Genomic DNA, 21,089 nt, shown 5'->3' with positions numbered 1-21,089 from the left:
CTCCACCGGGATGTCATCAGGACCAACTGCCTTTCCACTTTTCATCCTCTTCAAAGCCTTCCTGACTTCATCCTTTCTAATCTTATCTACTTCCTGTTCCAAAGAGTTCACCCCTTCTACTCTTTGTTCCCTCTCATTTTCCTCATTCATCAGCTCTTCAAAGTACTCCTTCCATCTCCTCTGTACACTCTCCTCACTTGTAAGCATCTTTCCATCTCTATCCTTAATAACTCTAACTTGCTGCACATCCTTCCCATCTCGATCCCTCTGCCTAGCTAACCTGTACAAGTCCTTCTCTCCATCACTAGTGTCTAACCTAGTGTACAACTCATCATACGCCTTCTGCTTGGCCTTAGACACCTCCCTCTTCACTCTGTGCTGTAACTCCTTGTATTCCTGTCTATTCTCTTCAGTCCTGTCCATGTCCCAGTTCTTCTTGGCTAACCTCTTCCTCTGAATACAATCCTGAACTTCATTCCACCACCAAGTCTCCTTATCATCTTTCCTCCTTCCAGATGACATACCCAGCACCTTTCTTCCTGTCTCCCTGATCACTTCTGCTGTAGTTTCCCAGTCATCTGGCAGCACTACCTGCCCACCCAGAGCCTGCCTCAACTTCTGTCTAAATTCCTCACAACATTCCTCCTTTTTCAGCTTCCACCATCCTACACACCACCATCCTATGCTGTCTGGCTACACTCTCTCCCACTACCACTTTACAGTCACTAATCTCTTTCAGATTGCCTCTTCTACATAGGATGTAGTCTACCTGTGCGCTCCTACCTCCACTCTTGTAAGTCACTCTATGCTCCTCCCTCTTCTGAAAATAAGTGTTAACCACAGCCATGTTCATCCTCTTAGCAAAGTCCACTACCATCTGTCCTTCAAGGTTCCTTTCCTTAACTCCAAACTTGCCCATCACCTCCTCATCACCCGTGTTCCCCTCACCAACATGTCCATTAAAATCTGTTCCTATCACCACTCTCTCCCCTGTGGGAATACTCTCTACCACCTCATCTAATTCACTCCAGAATCTCTCTTTCTCCTCTAACTCACAACCTACCTGTGGGGCATAACCACTAACAACATTCAACATCACCCCTTCAACCTCTAACTTCAGACTCATCACCCTGTCTGACACTCTCATCACCTCCAGAACATTCCTCACAAACTCCTCCTTCAGGACCACACCTACCCCATTTCTCTTACTATCCACCCCATAATAAAACAGCTTGAATCCTGCTCCTATACTACGAGCCTTGCTCCCCTTCCCCCTGGTCTCCTGTACACACAGTATATCCACCTTCCTTCTCTCCATCATATCAGCCAGCTCTCTACCTTTCCCTGTCACAGTACCAACATTCAGAGTTCTTATTCTCAGTCCTACACTCTTACCTTTCCTCTTCTCTCTCTGTCTACGCACTGTGAGTTTTTATGGCCTGTTGTGTGTAAAAAAAAATCCCAGGACACCAGCAGTTCCTGAAAAACTCAGTCACAGTCAGTCACTGAGATCAGACGTCCCTTCATTCTGATGTTTAAGTGATATTCTGCATTTTACTGCTGGATAAATACCTTAATGAGCAGGTGTCTGTGTTCTTAATGAAATGGTCAGTAAGAGTATATGATAGACATTACACAAGAAAATTTATTCCCTTTCCTCCCAATAATAACTTATTTTATCATATAGTACATGTAAATCAGCAGGATTTTTATCCACAGTGTATTTTCTGAAATATTATTTCATTGTTATTGCATGGAAGAGATACTATAAGAAACCTTTATTTGTCTCGTATACATTACAGCACAGTGATGTACTTTTCTTTCTGTATAAACCCTTAATTTTAATATTTGCTAAATTTGCATTGTCCAGAAAATGTATGAAACTGGTGGGTTTTAAATCAAACAGAATTCAGAATTCATATGACCTGTCTGTCTCTACATTGGACTTGACAAAATGTTATTAATAACAGGTTAATCCTGGGTGTGTTAAATATCAAATACTAATTTGTGCAATATTAAATAGTGTAATGTAGTCAGGTACATGTTAAATTATACCGGATGAAAGGGTTAATCTAAAAAGGGCAATACTTTTTAAACACATAGAGTAATTATTAACAAAAGAAGAAATATTTCAGTAATTTTTCATATAATATTCACTAATTAAACCTGTACTCAGGGCATCCATGTAATTTCTTATATAGTTAAAAGGCTCCCTGGGATATAAATTAGAAAACCACAATTTAGAGTATGGGAAAGCACAATGATAATAGTGAAAGTGAATTTCTAATTCTGTCTGTCTGTCACTCTCTCTCTCTCTCTCTCTCTCTCTCTCTCTCTCTGTAGGTTGTGTAATTGCAGTCTCACTGAAGATGACTGTACTGCTGTTGTATCAGCTTTGGGAACAAACCCCTCACACCTCATGGAGCTGGACCTGAGTGACAATATAATTAGAGACACAGGAGTGAAGCAGCTCTCTGATCTACTGAAGGATCCACAGTGTAGAACTGAGAAACTCAGGTGTGTGGTCTGATTCCTCACCTGGTATTTATGGGTTCAAGCACAAACCCACTTCGGTACTGGAGCCATATTGTTACTTAACTGAATTGTGCAGACCAAATCTTAAGTCCTACAGACAGAAAATAAGGTCAAAAATGAATATTCTGTGTCTAAACACAGGCAATAAAGATGGACCCAATCAGCCTGGGCGTGGCTCTAGCACACCGCTTCTCATTTTGATCCATATCTTATGAACTGTAGATCCTACTAACAAAACTCTTTTTTTTTCACTGATTCCATGGGTTCCCTCAAACAAATATATTAACTATTTCTTTGCACAATATGCAAAACCTGCTTTTGCAAACTACTTTTAGGATTTTGGGCAATGACTTACTAATCATAGCATCATTACTAATTTGATGTCAAACTACACAGCAGTTTGTAAACCACAATATTTATCATGTTGGCATTTGTAAATGATCCAACTCACCTTTAACCATTTAACCACAACCTCTGAAATGTGTTAAAATTTGGATAAAGTTTTGTTTTAGCTTATTGCCAAAATTGATGACAAATTACTCCACAGAGTGAGTAATTCAAATTAAGTTCAAATAGGTGTTTCATAGGAACAAAAAAATCTGATTGAGCTGAAGTTCAGTGTTGAATTGTTGCTGATCTGTAACCGGATTTCTCTTTCTGTTGGGTTACTTAAAAGATGTTTTCTCCGCTGTGTTCTCTGTCTGCAGGCTGAATAAGAGCAGTATTACACACAGAGGCTGTACTGATCTGATATCAGCTCTTACTTCAAACCCTTCACACCTGACAGAACTGGACCTGAGTGAGAACACACTGGGAAATTCAGGAGGGATTCAGATCTCTACTCTACTAAAGAATTCATCCTGTAGACTCCAGAAGCTTCTGTAAGTTATTTAATAATATACTTATATATATTATATATTTTATTATATATAATCGTGTGTGTGTATGTATGTATATATATGTGTATATATATATATATATATATATATATATATATATATATATATATATATATATATATATATATATAATAATTTCTAGAATGTGGAGGTGGAACAATGTGACAATGTTGGAACAGATTAGTGAGCAACTCATTAAGAATAAATAGGTTTGTGTTATTGTTTCCCAAAATAAACATTTCTCTTCTTTCTCCAGACTTTCAGACTGCAGTGTAACACGGGAAGGATACACTGCTCTGGTTAAAGCTCTGAATTCAAACCCCTCATCACCCCTGATGGAGCTGGATCTCAGAGGGAATGACCCTGGAACATCAGGACTGAAGGAACTCAGGAATTTAATGAATGACCCAAAGTGTAAACTTAAGACACTCTGGTGAGCTTTTTCCTTCCAAATTTACTAAATATACACAGTGTGACATGCAGTGCTTTTTAGACTGTTCAACTATACAGGTAGGAAAAGGGAAAATCTATAGAAATTATAAAAAATATATGAATACAGATGGCAGAACAGTGTGACTATTATAAATTTTTATTATGAAATGTTTGTGCAATAATTGTTGTAAAAATTGTTGTTGAAACCTGGTTGAGGTTGTAGATGTTTCTGCCACAAAACTACACCAAGTCCAATAAAGTCCAGGATCTATGTGTTGTCCTGGTGAATGGTCCAAATGTCCTGCAGGAAGAAGCTCTTGTTCTTTCTATGTTTGAACAGATGTGCTTCCCTGAAGGAAACATGCAGAGAATTAAATTTTCAAGCAAGAATTGTGTTAAAGTATGACACCACATTGCTGTAAATATAATTAGTGTTAGCGTTTCTCTGTTCTTTCTCTCTACAGGGTGTTGAAAAGTCCTGATGCACAGAAAGCTTCTGATCATCTGACTGAAGTTCTGGGTATAAACCCGATACTGCAGACGGATCTGAATCTGAGTGGGAAAATAAAAGGAGACTCAGGAGTAGAGCAGCTCTCTGTTTTACTGAAGGATCTACTGAAGGATCCACACTGCAGACCTGAAACACTTCAGTAAGGAACTGAATTCAATTTTAATTTAGAAACATGAATTACATATCACACCAAACAGAGATAATGGGATTTAAATGTGATATTTTCTACTCATAAATAGTTAACTGTGATTAATTGTGCTTTCAGGCTCAGTGAGTGTAATCTGACAGAGAAAGGATGTTCAGCTCTGCTCACAGCTCTCAGATCAGAACACTCCACCCTGAAGGAGCTGAATCTGAGTAAGAACAGGATTCAGGATTCAGGAGTGAAGCTGCTCTCTGAGGAACTGAAGAATAAACTCTGTAAACTGGAGACTCTGAGGTAACGTCTAATTACTCCACAAATATCTGACACATTGACAGTATTGAACTCTGACTGGACACTGAGATTCGAGTACCAGAATACTGTACTTTATCTTTGTCTCTACATACTAATGTAAAAATCAACAGAATCTCTTAAATAACTTGGTCACATTATTACAATATTAACTTTTAGAAGCAGTACAAAATTAAAAATCTGTTTACATGAAGTAAAATTACATCTAAATTATATAATAGACAAGGAGAACTGAATAATTTGACTCCTCTACTAAAATGTGCTGCAACCCAAAACACAGCATGTTAGTCTTCACTTGGAAGGGGACTGAGATCACTTCTCAGATGTTCTTGATCTCGAGTCTAATTGCTGTGTTCTCACCTGCCTAAAGAACCTTTGAACCTAAGAATTCTAGCTGTGCAAAAGTTATTGTGTTTACCCCTTAATTTTTTTGCCATAAATGACATTTTCCTTTTTCTGAAAATCAAGAGATCTGTTTGTCCTTTGTTCAGACTTTCAGACTGCAGTATAACAGAGGAAGGATACACTGCTCTGGCTGAAGCTCTGAAATCATCTCACCTGATAGAGCTGGATCTCAGAGGGAACGACCCTGGAGCATCAGGAGTGAAGCTGCTCACTGATTTACTACAGGATCCAGATTGTAAACTGAAGACACTGAGGTGAGGAGAAATGAAAGAACTTTATCTTTCTACCACTTTAGTATTTGAGGTTTTGAAAATGACTTCATTCTGCTTAATGGTTTAATTTGAATGATCTGATGTCACTATGTCACATTGTAATGTTCAGTTTTCTGATGAATCAGGAAACATTTCTGGATAGAGTTTTTTCATGAACAGTTATAAATAGTAACAGTAAAGACTGATAATTATCCATTTTATTAAGACATGAGGATGAATGTGCACTGATTCTGTAACAGATATAGCTGGATAAAGGATAAGGAAACTCACTGAAAACAGAAACTGAAACTGAAGCTAAAGCACATCACCATCAGCTCCTTATTGCTCTCAGTACACAGTTATTAACGTCTCCATATCATTTTTCTCTACAGGTTGTTGAAAAGTCCTGATGCAGAGGAAGCCTACACTGAAATGTTCAGTAAAAACCCCTTACTGCACACGGAGCTGGATCTGAACAACAAAACACCTGAAGACGTCAAAGTGAAGCAGCTTTCAGCTCTGCTGCAGGATCCACATTACAGACTGCAGAAACTTAGGTAAGAAACAGCTAGAAACACACAGATCTCTATTTTCCTGCATTACTGTAATTATCTGGTGTGTGGAAAACAGCAGTGATACCATACCATCTGTACATCACCAACATACTGCACGTGTTCTGAAAAATACAAGTGTTTGAGTTTAATTGCTCTCGTGGTTTCAGACTAATTTTAATACATTTTGATTGAAATCTAAACCATGTCCTGACAACTTTCAGAACTCAGTGAAATGATGAGGACAGTCTGTGCTTCATCAGACAAAACTGAAACTAGTAAACAAAGTTACATTTAGTGACACGAACTAAACTTAATGAAAGAAAACCGGAGACTGGAAACTGAAAACACAACAAAATAAACTACAAGGAGGAAAAAAGTGCTGCACAAACAACTAAGTAAATGGAGGACAGGAAGTGGAGCAGTGGGTGTGTTCTAGCAGGAACTAACCTGACCTCTCTCTCTCTCTCTCTCTCTCTCTCTCTCCAGGTTGTATAAAGGAGACAGTATTACAGATGAAGACTGTTCACATGTGATTTCTGCTCTGGTTTTAAACCCTTCACACCTGAGAGATCTGAATCTGAACTGGAATAAACCAGGAGAGTCTGGACTGAGAAATCTGTGTGATTTCCTGAAGAATCCTGAATGTAAACTGCAGACACTAAAGTGAGAAATGAACCTTTACATTTTAAAGCTATCAATCTACAAACAGTCCAGTTTTATTATAACACTAATAATCTTTTAGCAGTTTAATATTCTTCAATCCTTTATAATTGATTTAGAAATACTTTCTGAATATTTATTATGTGCATATACAATAATAATAATAATAATAATAATAATAATAACAAAAAAAGGTTATTAATAGTAGTATCCAACAGTTATTATAACACTACTGTGTATTAGGTATATGCAGTGGGTTCAGAAAATATTCCTTTAAACTTTTGTATGTTTTATTGAATTATAGATTTCATTATAAATTTATATTTTTTCTCAGACTTGAAGAGAACACAAACATTATACATTTATATTTCATTTTAATAATACTCTAATTATCTCCCTCTGCAGACTATGTAAGAGTGTAAGAGGGAAATCCTGTGCTGATTTGTCTTCAGCTCTCTGTACAAATCCATCACACATCAGAGAGCTGGATCTGAGAGAGTGTGAACTGGGAGACTCAGGAGTGGAGAAGCTCTGTGATCTACTGAAGAAACACGAGTGTAAACTGGAGAAACTGCGGTGAGTAACTCAGTGATGTGATGAAACAACTTTCTAATAAAAATCACTAACCAGAACAAAGCTCTTCCCAGTCCTAGCTAGTAATGTCTAACTAACGTGTCTAACTTGCGCTCTAGATTAGATTTATTATCAGTAATAAAGATTAAATAAAGATTTATTTGAACTCTGGTGATGAGGAGGATGTGGGATTAGGAACAAGTAGTGAGAGGTATACAGTAGTTATAGCAGTGAGGTGCTTTGCTCTACTGGGAAGTGGATTTCATTTCATTCTCAGTGCTTTATATCGGGGTTTAAACCAGAAAACAAAGCACAAGACAACAAGTCTTCTAACAGTAACATACATTGTCTCTGTACTGAACTGATAATCACCTATCTGCAGTGACTGACACATAATCAGTACATTACACATGTGAGTGTAATAAACATTTCAACTTAATCAGCTCTACACTTCCTCCTCTGAATAAGGAAGATGTTCTCTTCGTTTTTATGTTTCTAAGAGTGAACTGATCACAAGAGTGAATCACCTTGTTCACAGGAAATGTTATCAGACAGTGTTTTTTGGAAATAGAAGTAACTTTTTTCATCAACTTTATTCAGGTTTCTGAGCTGTGTGTAAATGACAGAATCTCCAAGAAATACTCAAAAACAGAGCTTGTGCACGCGAGTGACAATCTCGCAGTGTGAATTACCAAAGACGCAATCTGAGAAAATCGCCAACTTTTTCTTGACCAGCCGCATCAGCAGCAGCAAATTGCCAAATTATTCATTTGTTCAGTTCTACAGAACAGTTATACAGAACATACAATCCTTGTTCCCCGCACTGACCATATGGATCACAAACTTTTTGTGTGGTAATATTTCCAGTCTCGCACGATAACTCTGATCTCATGTGTGCTCTTATGTTATTTCCTGATCACTTCTCATGTGCATTTGACTGTGAAATGTAATGGCGATTCTTGCTATTGTGAAGTCATGCAATGTGAAACCTCCTGTCGCTGATCCATCATGCAGTGTGAACACAGCAGTGACTGAATGCTTCCCTAGATAGTCATGCGGTGTAAAAACAACAGTGATCTGACGACTTTGAAAATTGTGCCGAAAGATTGGCTCAATGGAGACGTGTGCAAACTTGTTGGAGATGCTGGAGATGTTCTGAAGTGGTTCTGGAGTAAACAACGATATCAATGTATACAATACAGCACTTTCTTTTCACCTCACATAGTACTTGTTCCATCAGTCTTTTGAAGGACTCTGCAGTATTTTTCAACCCTCTAGATGTTACAAATTCTGTTTTTTGAATGTTATTTGCATGCATTTCCAACTGTCAGTAGCCACTTTTCAGGTCTAAGGTGCTGAAAACGGTTGCTCCATGGACAGACCCGTCCAAGGCTGGGAGAGGTAGAGCAAGACCTCACATAATCCTCTACGTCAGAACTGAAAGAGGGCCACCAGAAACAGCACTGGGTGAGTTCCATGGTGTAGCGAATACCCAGATGGCCACTACTGGGTGCCTTGTGCACCCACTGTAGAACTCTAGGACAAAGAGCGACGGGCACATAAAGCTTGGTTACAGGGCAGGTTGCGGGCGGAGCTTCCTCCACATGAGCTCTCCTGATTTCCTCCATAGGGTTCCATTGTATGGATAACAGAGGATGGCAGGATGGGGTCAGACTGAGATTGTGAGTTTTTTATTCCCATTTGGTGGGACAGCACATCAGCTTTGCCGTTCTTGGAGCCTGGACGGTAGGTGACAGAGAAGTGGAAGCGCGTGAAGAAGAGTGCCCAGCGGGCCTGACGGGGGTTGAGACGCTTGGCACCACGTAAATATTCGAGGTTATGGTGGTCTGTGAGAACCAGAAAGGGGTGTTGTGCTCCCTCCAGCCAGTGGGACCACTCTTCCAGGGCGGTTTTAATGGAGAGGAGTTCACGGTTGCCCACATCATAATTTGCCTCTGCTGGGGTTAGTTTCCTAGAGAAGTACGCACATGGGTGGATTTTCCCGGAATCTGGCTGGCGTTGAGACAGGACTGCCCCAATCCCCGAGCTGGAGGCGTCGTCTTCTGTCTGGATCAGGATGACGTAGGATCAGGGCCATGGTGAAACTGTTTTTGAGTCTTTGAAAAGCGTCACGTGCTCGGTCTGTCCATGTCTCTTAGGCTTTCCTTTAAGAAGAGAGGTTAGCGGACCGGTAATCATGCTGTAGTTCCTGATAAAGTGTCTATAAAAGTTAGCAAACCCCAGGAAGCTTTGTAAATCCTTAACTGTGATTGGTTCGGGCCATTCGGAGACAGCTTGGACCTTGGCTTGATCCATCTCTACCTTCCCTGGTGAGAGCACATACCCTAGGAAGGTGATGGTGGTACAGTGAAACACATTTTTCTAATTTAACATAGAGGTGATGTTGTAGGAGGCGGGACAGGACAAGGCATACATGGTGGGTGTGGAGTAAATCAAAATATCATCAATATATGCAATGACGAATTTGTTTAACATGTCCCTGAGAATCTCATTAACTAGAGACTGGAACACAGCGGGGGCATTCGTGAGACCATAGGGCATGACAAGGTACTCGTAGTGTTCCCGGGTCGTGTGGAAGGCTGTCTTCCATTCGTCCCCCTCCCTGATTTGCACGAGGTTATAAGCGCTCCGTAAATCCAACTTGGTGAAAATTGTGGCCCCTCAAAGTTGTTCTAGAGCTGCGGGCACCAGAGGGAGAGGATATGGGTAACGGATGGTGATGTTATTCAAGCCTCTGTAGTCAATACATGGGCGAGGACCTCCGTCCGTCTTCTCCACAAAAAAGAAACCGGCAGCAGGTGATGATGAGGGGTGAATGAACCCAGAGGCTAGTGCTTCCTCAATATAATCCTCCACGGCTTGATTCTCCAGCAGTGATAGAGGGTAGACCCATCATTTGGGTGGCATGGCATTGGGTTAGCAGTTCTATGGCACAATCCCAACGACGATGTGGTGGAAGATGAGAGGCCCTCTCCTTACTGAACACCTCGTGCAGGTCCTCATATTCCTTGGGTATTCTGACTGCATGATTGGGTTCGGGGCTTTCTACTGACGTGGTGAAGCATGGACGTGGTGAGGTGGGAGAGAAGCAATGGCGCTGGCAGTGAAGAGACCAGAGTGTCAGTTCCCCGTCTCTCCAGGAAATGTGAGGCTCATGCTGTTGTAGCCAGGGCAGGCCCAAAACGATGGGGTTAGCAGGTGAGGAGATGACGAAGAACGTGGTCCTCTCGTGGTGAAAAAGCCCAATTTGAAGGTCAAGGGGTTGAGTCTGACAGTAAAGGAATCCCTCCCCGATAGGATGCATGGTGTAGTGGGAAGGTGTAGTTTCTCTACGAGGCTGCTATTGATGATGTTGACGGCCGCCCCAGAGTCTAGTAGCGCTGAGATGGAACATATGATCAGCATAGTGCAGTATGGATGATAAAGATACCTTAGCAGAATTTTGGAAAACAGGCAAGGATCATACTCAGATAGAAGCTAAAACACAGAATAACGCTCAGTAGTTCACGTGATCAGCATAGTGCAGTATGGACGATAAAGATACCTTAGCAGAATTTTTAATCTCTCCCACCTGAGATTGGTTTCTCAGGGCAACGTGACACTTGGTGACCTGGTTGACCGCAGTAGTAGCATAAACGCATGTTGGTACGGTGCTGGCGTTCTTTCTCTGACACTCTTGTTCTTCCCAGTTGCATGGGCTCAGAAGTATCCTCTGGAACAGCTGGGACATCCTGGTAGCGACGTGGCAGAAGACGAGAGGAAGCAGTGACACGGTGCTGGCGTCGCAGGTTGTCAAGCTGGATCGCCATTCCAATGAATTGGGATAGCGTGGTGTTAGGATCTCAGCATGCCATTGCAGCCTGTAGAGCTGGATTCAAACTGCCTTGAAAAACAGTCAGGAGAGCTGTATCATTCCACCCAGATTGAGCTGCGAGGGTACGGAATTTTTATGGCATAATCGGCGGCGCTATCCGAGCCTCGGCGTAATTCCATCAACTGCACAGAAATGTCTTTACCCCCGGCTGGATACTCAAAAACCTCTCTGATCTGCTCTGCGAAATAATCAGCAGAAGTCTTGACCTATGGATTTGCCTCCCACACTGCCAATGCCCAGTCAAGAGCTCTGCTCATGAGTAGAGACAGCATGAACGCAGGCTGATGCGCAAAGTAATTAGGACACTGGCGAAGGAATCCCCGGCAACAATCAGCTGATCCATCTAATTTTTCTGGCAGGCATAGAAACAGGAGGAGCGGCGATAGATACCTGGGCTTGTTGTTGCAGCTGCACGTTGACAGCCTGTAGCTCTGTGACCTGATCTTGATATGCGCGAATCATATGCCCTTGGCGGATGATAGTAGCTTGTAAATCCGCTGGATTCTCCATAGGTGAAGTATCCTGTAAGGATGAGCTGGAGGCTGCAGGAGTCGAATCCATAAGTGGATCTTTATTAATAAACACACAGGCTAAATCGAAGTCAGAAAACAAAAGTGAGGCAAAACCGGAAAAACCACTGAGATGAGAAGAAAAAACCGAAAGCACAAAATGAAGCGTGCAGTCAGAGAAACAGGCAGGGTCATACACGGAAATCAATATAATAAACAAGGCAAGAATCGGTTGTGGAAAACAGGCAAGGATCATACACAAATAGAAGCTTAAACACAGAATAACACTCAGTAGGTCACATGAGGATGATACTTCACGTAAAACAATGCGTGCGTGGGGTATTTATGTCCATGGGAAAACGATCAGCGAGTCATGTGAGCAGTTAGTATTCCGGAGAGGGTTCACGTTCGTGTTGGGATGTTACACTAGTCTAAGTTAGTCATTTTATAAGTCTAATTGATTAGTAGAAAAACCTTTGCAAGTTTAATCGGGTTGAACATTATTGACAGTGACTGGATTACTTAAAACACTACAAATGTTCTTTGTTTTTTCTTCCTCAAACACATTGTTAGTGTAATGTTGATAATAGTATGTTTTAAATAAAATCAGTGCAGTGTTTTCTACACATCATAAATTCAAATGCACAGTTTTTTGTTTTTGAATGTGATTTTTATCTTTTTTTTAATTTGACAGCCATAGAGCAGATGAAAGGAAAGAAGTGGTATGAATGTCTTGAATGTAAGTATTATTCTGTAATGATCAGGCAGGATCAGATGGAGTAGAATCAATTTGCTGAGATTTATTGAAGAAACACAAATCCAAACAAATCCATATCTCCAATACAAAGATCAAAAACCAGGAAAACATCAAACATGATATACAATGATAAACGGCTTGGTAAGGCAGCAAAGCTGACAAAACTGTGTGATGTACAATAGTGAGAGCATTGTTTAAACGTCCCACAGCATGGGAAGAGACCCTGTGCCCGGAAGTACTAACATTCAGGCGATGGTTCCCTCTGGCGGTGTGGAGAGAATCATTACACATTCATTCTTACATAAACAAACTCTCATGTAAACACAATGGACAATATTTAGATCAGCAAAATGAACAATGTGATAACTTTAATAACTTTATTCCTGTTACAGGTCCAGTCAGCTTTACTAAATTTATAAATGAGTATATGTTCCACATTGGGTAAATGAAAAACATTCTCACAAACAAGTTAATGAGGTAAGTAGCATTATAAACATTTCCTGATTTTTTTTTTTTTTTTTTTTTTTTGCTCCTTCTCCAGACTTTCAGACTGTAATATAACAGAGAAAGGATACACTGCTCTGATTAAAGCTCTGAACTCAAACCGCTCATCACTGATAGAGCTGGACCTCAGAGGGAACGACCCTGGAGCATCAGGACTGAAGAAGCTTAGGAATCTGATGAATGAGAAAAAATGTAAACTGAAACTGAGGTGAGCTTTTCCCCAGGACATGTAAAATAAAAGTAAAATACAGCAAATTTTGAGTTATTAGTAATGCTTTATTGTTTGCACCACTGTATAGTCCACTGTGACATTATTGGTCACCAAGTTAAATTTTCTGTTCTTTCTCTCTACAGGGTGTTGAAAAGTCCTGATGCACAGAAAGCTTCTGATCATCTGACTGAAGTTCTGGGTATAAACCCGATACTGCAGACGGATCTGAATCTGAGTGGGAAAATAAAAGGAGACTCAGGAGTAGAGCAGCTCTCTGTTTTACTGAAGGATCCACACTGCAGACCTGAAACACTTCAGTAAGGAACTGAATTCTATATTAATCTGTAAACTTCAGTTAGTGATGTTAATGCTGAATGGTTTGTCTTTAGATTATCAATCATTCATCTAGTTTTCAGTCTTTTTCAGTAGTAATGAGTAGTTTGAGGAGAAAAGACGTCCCTCTGCATACAGAAGTGCTAAAGAAAACCCCTGTGATTAATTGTGCTTTCAGGCTCAGTGAGTGTAATCTGACAGAGAAAGGATGTTCAGCTCTGCTCACAGCTCTCAGATCAGAACACTCCACCCTGAAGGAGCTGAATCTGAGTAAGAACAGGATTCAGGATTCAGGAGTGAAGCTGCTCTCTGAGGAACTGAAGAATAAACTCTGTAAACTAGAGACTCTGAGGTAACGTCTAATACACACTTCATTCATAATCCAGACGCTCTGATAGAGCCGTAAAATATACACTGTTTTTTGTCAAATATTTTCTGTCTGTGAATTTTTGAAGTGTCATGAGCAGTTTAGGAATGATATTATCCTGATGCTAATCAGAAATCCACACTGACTCCTAGAAACACTCAAATATTTTCTGTCTGTGGATTTTGAATAGTGTCTGAGCAATTTAGGAATTATCTTATCATTCCACTAATCAGAAATCCACACTGCCTCCTAGAAACACTCAAATATGTCTCTGTAATTTATTAAAACATTTTTCTTCTACCTTCATAAAGTTACGATGCTGCTAAAGTAAAAGTGGTGAATGAATCTATCCTGCTGCAGGAAGATGCAGGACGAGTGAGCTGTAGACATTTCTTATTAGTGCAGTAAAGTACTTTTATTTAATCACATAAAGGCCAATACATTGTCAGGTCTCAGATTATTATTATTATTAATATTACCTTCAATTCCATATTTTTTTCATCAGGGTATGTGCCATGGGCTTGTCAGTAACAGTAACAGAATCCCTGTGAATGAAGGAAATCTGACAATAATAAGTGATTTTTAAAGTTCACACAAAAATAGTTTAGTTCAGCTGGTCTGGTTTATGGTAATAAGCTGTGTAAATAAATGTTCCTAATGATATAACACGAGTAGCTCTTCATTTTTTCAAAGTAGCTCTCAGATGAAAAAAGGTTGCAGATCCCTGAACAAGAGTTAATAGATTTAATTCTCAATTTGTATACAGTGTTGCACGTCTTAATGCCTATAAATTGTATCCATTTATTTTGTACAATATTTGGGATATTCTCAAATTTAATTTTAGTTTTTTTTTTTTTTTTTCAGTCTAATGGACAATAATATCAGAGAGGAAGGATACACTGCTCTGGCTGAAGCTCTGAAATCATCTCACCTGATAGAGCTGGATCTCAGAGGGAACGACCCTGGAGCATCAGGAGTGAAGCTGCTCACTGATTTACTACAGGATCCAGACTGTACACTGAACACACTGAGGTGAGGAGAAATGAAAGAACTTTATCTTTCTACCACTTTAGTATTTGAGGTTTTGAAAATGACTTCATTCTGCTTAATGGTTTAATTTGAATGATCTGATGTCACTATGTCACATTGTAATGTTCAGTTTTCTGATGAATCAGGAAACATTTCTGGATAGAGTTTTTTCATGAACAGTTATAAATAGTAACAGTAAAGACTGATAATTATCCATTTTATTAAGACATGAGGATGAATGTGCACTGATTCTGTAACAGATATAGCTGGATAAAGGATAAGGAAACTCACTGAAAACAGAAATTGAAGCTGAAACTGAAGCTAAAGCACATCACCATCAGCTCCTTATTGCTCTCAGTACACAGTTATTAACGTCTCCATATCATTTTTCTCTACAGGTTGTTGAAAAGTCCTGATGCAGAGGAAGCCTACACGTGTCTTACTAAAATGTTCAGTAAAAACCCCTTACTGCACACGGAGCTGGATCTGAACAACAAAACACCTGAAGACGTCAAAGTGAAGCAGCTTTCAGCTCTGCTGCAGGATCCACATTACAGACTGCAGAAACTTAGGTAAGAAACAGCTAGAAACACACAGATCTCTATTTTCCTGGATTACTGTAATGTAGCTTTTACAGGACCTGGAAGAAATTTATTAATGTTATTTATTCATGATACAGATGTTTGTAATGTTCAGTACAGATGTAACCTCGTGTTGTGAAAAAAAAATGTGTGACTGCTGCTACTTGCTGTATTTATTCTCACAGTGTGTGTATCACTGACCCTCCCACAGATATTAAACACTGTCCCAGTCAAAGAGTCAAAGGTGTGTTCTAGTAGAAATTATTCTGACCTCCTCCTTCTGTCACTGTCTCTCTCTCTCTCTCTCTCCCTCCCTCACCCTCTCTCTCTCTCTCTCTCTCTCTCCCTCTCTCTCTCTCCCTCTCTCCCTCTCTCTCTCTCTCTCTCTCTCTCTCCCTCTCTCTCTCTCTCCCTCTCTCTCTCTCCAGGTTGTATAAAGGAGACAGTATTACAGATGAAGACTGTTCACATGTGATTTCTGCTCTGGTTTTAAACCCTTCACACCTGAGAGATCTGAATCTGAACTGGAATAAACCAGGAGAGTCTGGACTGAGAAATCTGTGTGATTTCCTGAAGAATCCTGAATGTAAACTGCAGACACTAAAGTGAGAAATGAACCTTTACATTTTAAAGCTATCAATCTACAAACAGTCCAGTTTTATTATAACACTAATCTTTTAGCAGTTTAATATTGTTCAGTCCTTTATAATAGATTTAGAAATACTTTCTGAATATTTATGTGCATGTACATAATAATAATAATAATAATAATAATAATAATTTTATTATTAGTTGTAGTATCTGTTATTATAACACTACTGTGTATTAGGTATATGCAGTGGGTTCAGAAAATATACCTATAAAATTTTGCACATTTTATTGAATTATAGATTTATTTTCTCACAGACTTAAACAGAACACACACATTATACATTTATATTTATTTTTTATTAAGGCTCTAATTATCTCCCTCTGCAGACTATGTAACAGTGTAAGAGGGAAATCCTGTGCTGATTTGTCTTCAGCTCTCTGTACAAATCCATCACACATCAGAGAGCTGGATCTGAGTGAGTGTGAACTGGGAGACTCAGGAGTGGAGAAGCTCTGTGATCTACTGAAGAAACACGAGTGTAAACTGGAGAAACTGCGGTGAGTAACTCAGTGATGTGATGAAACAGCTTTCTGTGTTAAATCAATTAACTCGACTCAACAGTTAACATGCTGCTTATGTCAATTTAAAATAATTTATTGCAAAATGTGATGTTCAATATTGACATTTTTTAAATTTCAAACATAAATATCTTATTCATCTGGTTTAGTTTATGGTAATAAGCTGTGTGAATAAATATTACTAATAATATAACACAAGCTCTCAGAGGAAGAAACAGTTGGAGACCCCTGGTTTAGAGAGATAGTGTCAGGGTAGGCAGGTGAGGACCCAAATGCAGAACACAGTCAAAGTTCAAAATAAGAGTCTTTAATAAAGGCAAGCACTGGAAATGGCAGAGTTCTCAGATAACAACCATAGAACAACCGAAAACCAGGGTAAAGCAGGCTGGGCAGAATCAGTACCAGAATCCAGTCCAATAATCTAGAATCAGTAACAGAATCCAGTCCAATAATCCAGAATCAGTAACAGAATCCAGTCCAATAATCCAGAATCAGTAACAGAATCCAGTCCAGTAATCCAGAATCAGTAACAGAATCCAGTCCAGTAATCCAGAATCAGTAACAGAATCCAGAATCAGTAACAGAATCCAGTCCAATAATCTAGACTCAGTAACAGAATCCAGTCCAATAATCCAGAATCAGTAACAGAATCCAGTCCAATAATCCAGAATCAGTAACAGAATCCAGTCCAATAATCCAGAATCAGTAACAGAATCCAGTCCAGTAATCCAGAATCAGTAACAGAATCCAGAATCAGTAACAGAATCCAGTCCAATAATCCAGAATAAGTAACAGAATCCAGTCCAATAATCCAGAATCAGTAACAGAATCCAGTCCAATAATCTAGACTCAGTAACAGAATCCAGTCCAATAATCCAGAATCAGTAACAGAATCCAGTCCAGTAATCCAGAATCAGTAACAGAATCCAGAATCAGTAACAGAATCCAGTCCAATAATCCAGAATCAGTAACAGTCCAGTCCAATAATCCAGAATCAGTAACAGAGTCCAGTCCAATAATCCAGAATCAGTAACAGAACCCAGTCCAATAATCCAGAATCTGTAACAGAATCCAGTCCAGTAATCCAGTCCAATAATCCAGAATCAGTAACAGAATCCAGTCCAATAATCCAGAATCAGTAACAGAATCCAGTCCAATAATCCAGAATCAGTAACAGTCCAGTCCAATAATCCAGAATCAGTAACAGAATCCAGAATCAGTAACAGAATCCAGTCCAATAATCCAGAATCTGTAACAGAATCCAGAATCAGTAACAGAATCCAGTCCAATAATCCAGAATCAGTAACAGAATCCAGTCCAATAATCCAGAATCTGTAACAGAATCCAGTCCAGTAATCCAGAATCTGTAACAGAATCCAGTCCAGTAATCCAGAATCTGTAACAGAATCCAGTCCAATAATCCAGAATCAGTAACAGAATCCAGAATCAGTAACAGAATCCAGTCCAATAATCCAGAATCTGTAACAGAATCCAGTCCAGTAATCCAGAATCTGTAACAGAATCCAGTCCAGTAATCCAGAATCAGTAACAGAATCCAGTCCAATAATCCAGAATCAGTAACAGAATCCAGTCCAATAATCCAGAATCAGTAACAGTCCAGTCCAATAATCCAGAATCAGTAACAGAATCCAGTACAATAATCCAGAATCAGTAACAGAATCCAGAATCAGTAACAGAATCCAGTCCAATAATCCAGAATCAGTAACAGAATCCAGTCCAATAATCCAGAATCAGTAACAGAATCCAGTCCAGTAATCCAGAATCTGTAACAGAATCCAGTCCAGTAATCCAGAATCTGTAACAGAATCCAGTCCAGTAATCCAGAATCAGTAACAGAATCCAGTCCAATAATCCAGAATCAGTAACAGAATCCAGAATCAGTAACAGAATCCAGTCCAATAATCCAGAATCTGTAACAGAATCCAGTCCAGTAATCCAGAATCTGTAACAGAATCCAGTCCAATAATCCAGAATCAGTAACAGAATCCAGTCCAATAATCCAGAATCTGTAACAGAATCAAGGCAGAGACAAAGCAGGCAGGAACAGAGCAGAAGTCAGCTTCAGGAACAGACAGAGTCTAAACCAGGCAGACTGAAGAAAAGGCAGGAGGACTAATCAGGAGCACAAGACAGACTGAAGAGACCATCTGACAAGGAGCATGTGCAGCCCGCTGGATTATATAGGGCTGACCAGCATAAAATGGAGGAAACAGGAAGTGAGATCATGGAACCGGAAGTGGTGTCCTGGAACAGGGAACGCATGCCTGACAGATAGATGAGTAAATGGAGAAATGGAGGGGTAGGGAGATAAAAAGCTAGATAAGCAGATCTAACAAATAACAAACACCACAGCAGCTAGCAACAATAGCAGAGTTTAGAAATGTGTTAGTGTTCTTACTTCAGTCATTTCTACATCCTTTCTTTCTCTAATGTTGGAATAAACTCTGTTTCCTTTTCTGCAGACTATGGAGGAGTGTAAGAGGGAAATCCTGTGCTGATTTGTCTTCAGCTCTCTGTACAAATCCATCACACATCAGAGAGCTGGATCTGAGTCAGTGTGAACTGGGAGACTCAGGAGTGGAGAAGCTCTGTGATCTACTGAAGAAACACGAGTGTAAACTGGAGAAACTGCGGTGAGTAACTCAGTGATGTGATGAAACAGCTTTCTAATAAAAATCACTAACCAGAACAAAGCTCTTCCCAGTCCTAGCTAGTAATGTCTAACTAACGTGTCTAACTTGCTCTCTAGATTAGATTTATTATCAGTAATAAAGATTAAATAAAGATTTATTTGAACTCTGGTGATGAGGAGGATGTGGGATTAGGAACAAGTAGTGAGAGGTATACAGTAGTTATAGCAGTGAGGTGCTTTGCTCTACTGGGAAGTGGATTTCATTTCATTCTCAGTGCTTTATATCGGGGTTTAAACCAGAAAACAAAGCACAAGACAACAAGTCTTCTAACAGTAACATACATTGTCTCTGTACTGAACTGATAATCACCTATCTGCAGTGACTGACACATAATCAGTACATTACACATGTGAGTGTAATAAACATTTCAACTTAATCAGCTCTACACTTCCTCCTCTGAATAAGGAAGATGTTCTCTTCTGTTTTTCTGTGTCTAAGAGTCTGAACTGATCACGTAAACAGGAGCATTAAGTTGTAACTAAAATTCTGCATTTCCAGAAGAAAATACATTTGATTGCGAAAAGCAAAGCAATATGTTGCTTAAACTATTGCAATACATTGTCAAATAGTATTTACAAGCTAAAGTCACAGTTTACAAAAGCATGGGAGGTGGGCGCGCTAACAAAGTACCACACAGCAACGTGACTTATATACAGGCTAAACATGCTTTATACAACTCTCGGTGCCTCCACGGCGCCTAGCGCAGGACTCCATTACATATATAAAAGCTGTACATGCTTAAACTATTGCAAGACATTCTCAAATAATAAACACAAACTAAAGTTACAGTTAAAATATAAAGTCTAAACGAACCAGCGTGTGCTCTGCTTAAATATCAGCGTAAAGACGATACGACTTAAAAAAACAAACCTCTTCACTCACTCTAGCTGATGTCTAGCCACACACAAGTACCACACACACTCACACACACACACGCACACAACAGCGGTCTGAAGTCCGTGAAAAATACATTTACAAATCCATATAAAAAACTATAATACTTATCAGCATGAAAAGTAATAGCACACCTAAGCAGCATTTTAGCGTTGTAAGCATGTTTCTAACTATTATCGTATTATCGCGCGCTCTACCTAATAAGCTAAGCTGCAGCTTATAACACTACTGAGTTCAGTGGAGTAATGTTTTACATGCTTGTTTACATCTACAGATGCCTTTACGGCACATACTGAAAATCTCTGAGAAAGACTGAACTGTACGGAAACCAGGAAGTCCGTAAAAATGCATTTACAAATTAATATAAAATAAACTTATCAGCATGAAAAGTAATAGCACACTTAAGCACAACATGGGCAACATTTTAGCGCTGGAACCATGTTTCTAGCTATTACTGTTTAGGACTAATAACGTTTTACATGCTTGTTTACGGCATCTCCCGAAAATTTCCGAGAAAAGCCAAACTGTGCGCGCTCTCCTTAAATGCCCGTGTGGAAACCAGGAAGTGAAGTCCGGAACGAATGCATTTTAAATTAATATGAAATAAACTACAATACTTATCAACATGTAAAGTAATAGTACACTTAAGAAACACATGATGAACATTTTAGCATTGGAACAATGTTTTTAGTTATTACCGTTTAGGACTAGTAGCGCGCCCAGGAAACGGAATAATAATAATAAATAATATAATAAATAATAATAATATAATAAATAATATAATAAATAATAATAAATAATAATAAATAAATGATAACAAGAGTGCGATTGCTTACGCTATCTCACTAACT

The 21,089-nt window shown here is 39.3% G+C and overlaps 1 protein-coding gene across 1 annotated transcript in view; it reads left to right on the top strand.

Moving 5' to 3' along the window:
• Positions 1 to 21,089, top strand: part of LOC131351769 (uncharacterized) — a 277,436-nt gene that overhangs the window by 118,472 nt on the left and 137,875 nt on the right. The window contains exons 40-51 of the mRNA XM_058387324.1: positions 2,344 to 2,517; positions 3,243 to 3,416; positions 3,691 to 3,867; positions 4,331 to 4,516; positions 4,643 to 4,816; positions 5,323 to 5,490; positions 5,880 to 6,044; positions 6,528 to 6,704; positions 7,107 to 7,277; positions 12,977 to 13,147; positions 13,294 to 13,467; positions 13,662 to 13,835. Of these exons, the coding sequence (XP_058243307.1) occupies positions 2,344 to 2,517; positions 3,243 to 3,416; positions 3,691 to 3,867; positions 4,331 to 4,516; positions 4,643 to 4,816; positions 5,323 to 5,490; positions 5,880 to 6,044; positions 6,528 to 6,704; positions 7,107 to 7,277; positions 12,977 to 13,147; positions 13,294 to 13,467; positions 13,662 to 13,835 (2,085 nt within the window). The remainder of the gene's footprint in view (positions 1 to 2,343; positions 2,518 to 3,242; positions 3,417 to 3,690; positions 3,868 to 4,330; positions 4,517 to 4,642; positions 4,817 to 5,322; positions 5,491 to 5,879; positions 6,045 to 6,527; positions 6,705 to 7,106; positions 7,278 to 12,976; positions 13,148 to 13,293; positions 13,468 to 13,661; positions 13,836 to 21,089) is intronic.

The sequence above is a fragment of the Hemibagrus wyckioides genome, linkage group LG04 (genome assembly GCF_019097595.1).
Source record: "Hemibagrus wyckioides isolate EC202008001 linkage group LG04, SWU_Hwy_1.0, whole genome shotgun sequence".
Lineage (NCBI taxonomy): Eukaryota > Metazoa > Chordata > Actinopteri > Siluriformes > Bagridae > Hemibagrus > Hemibagrus wyckioides.
Note: the sequence above shows the minus strand (reverse complement) of the source record. Positions and strands in the feature narration are given on the sequence as shown.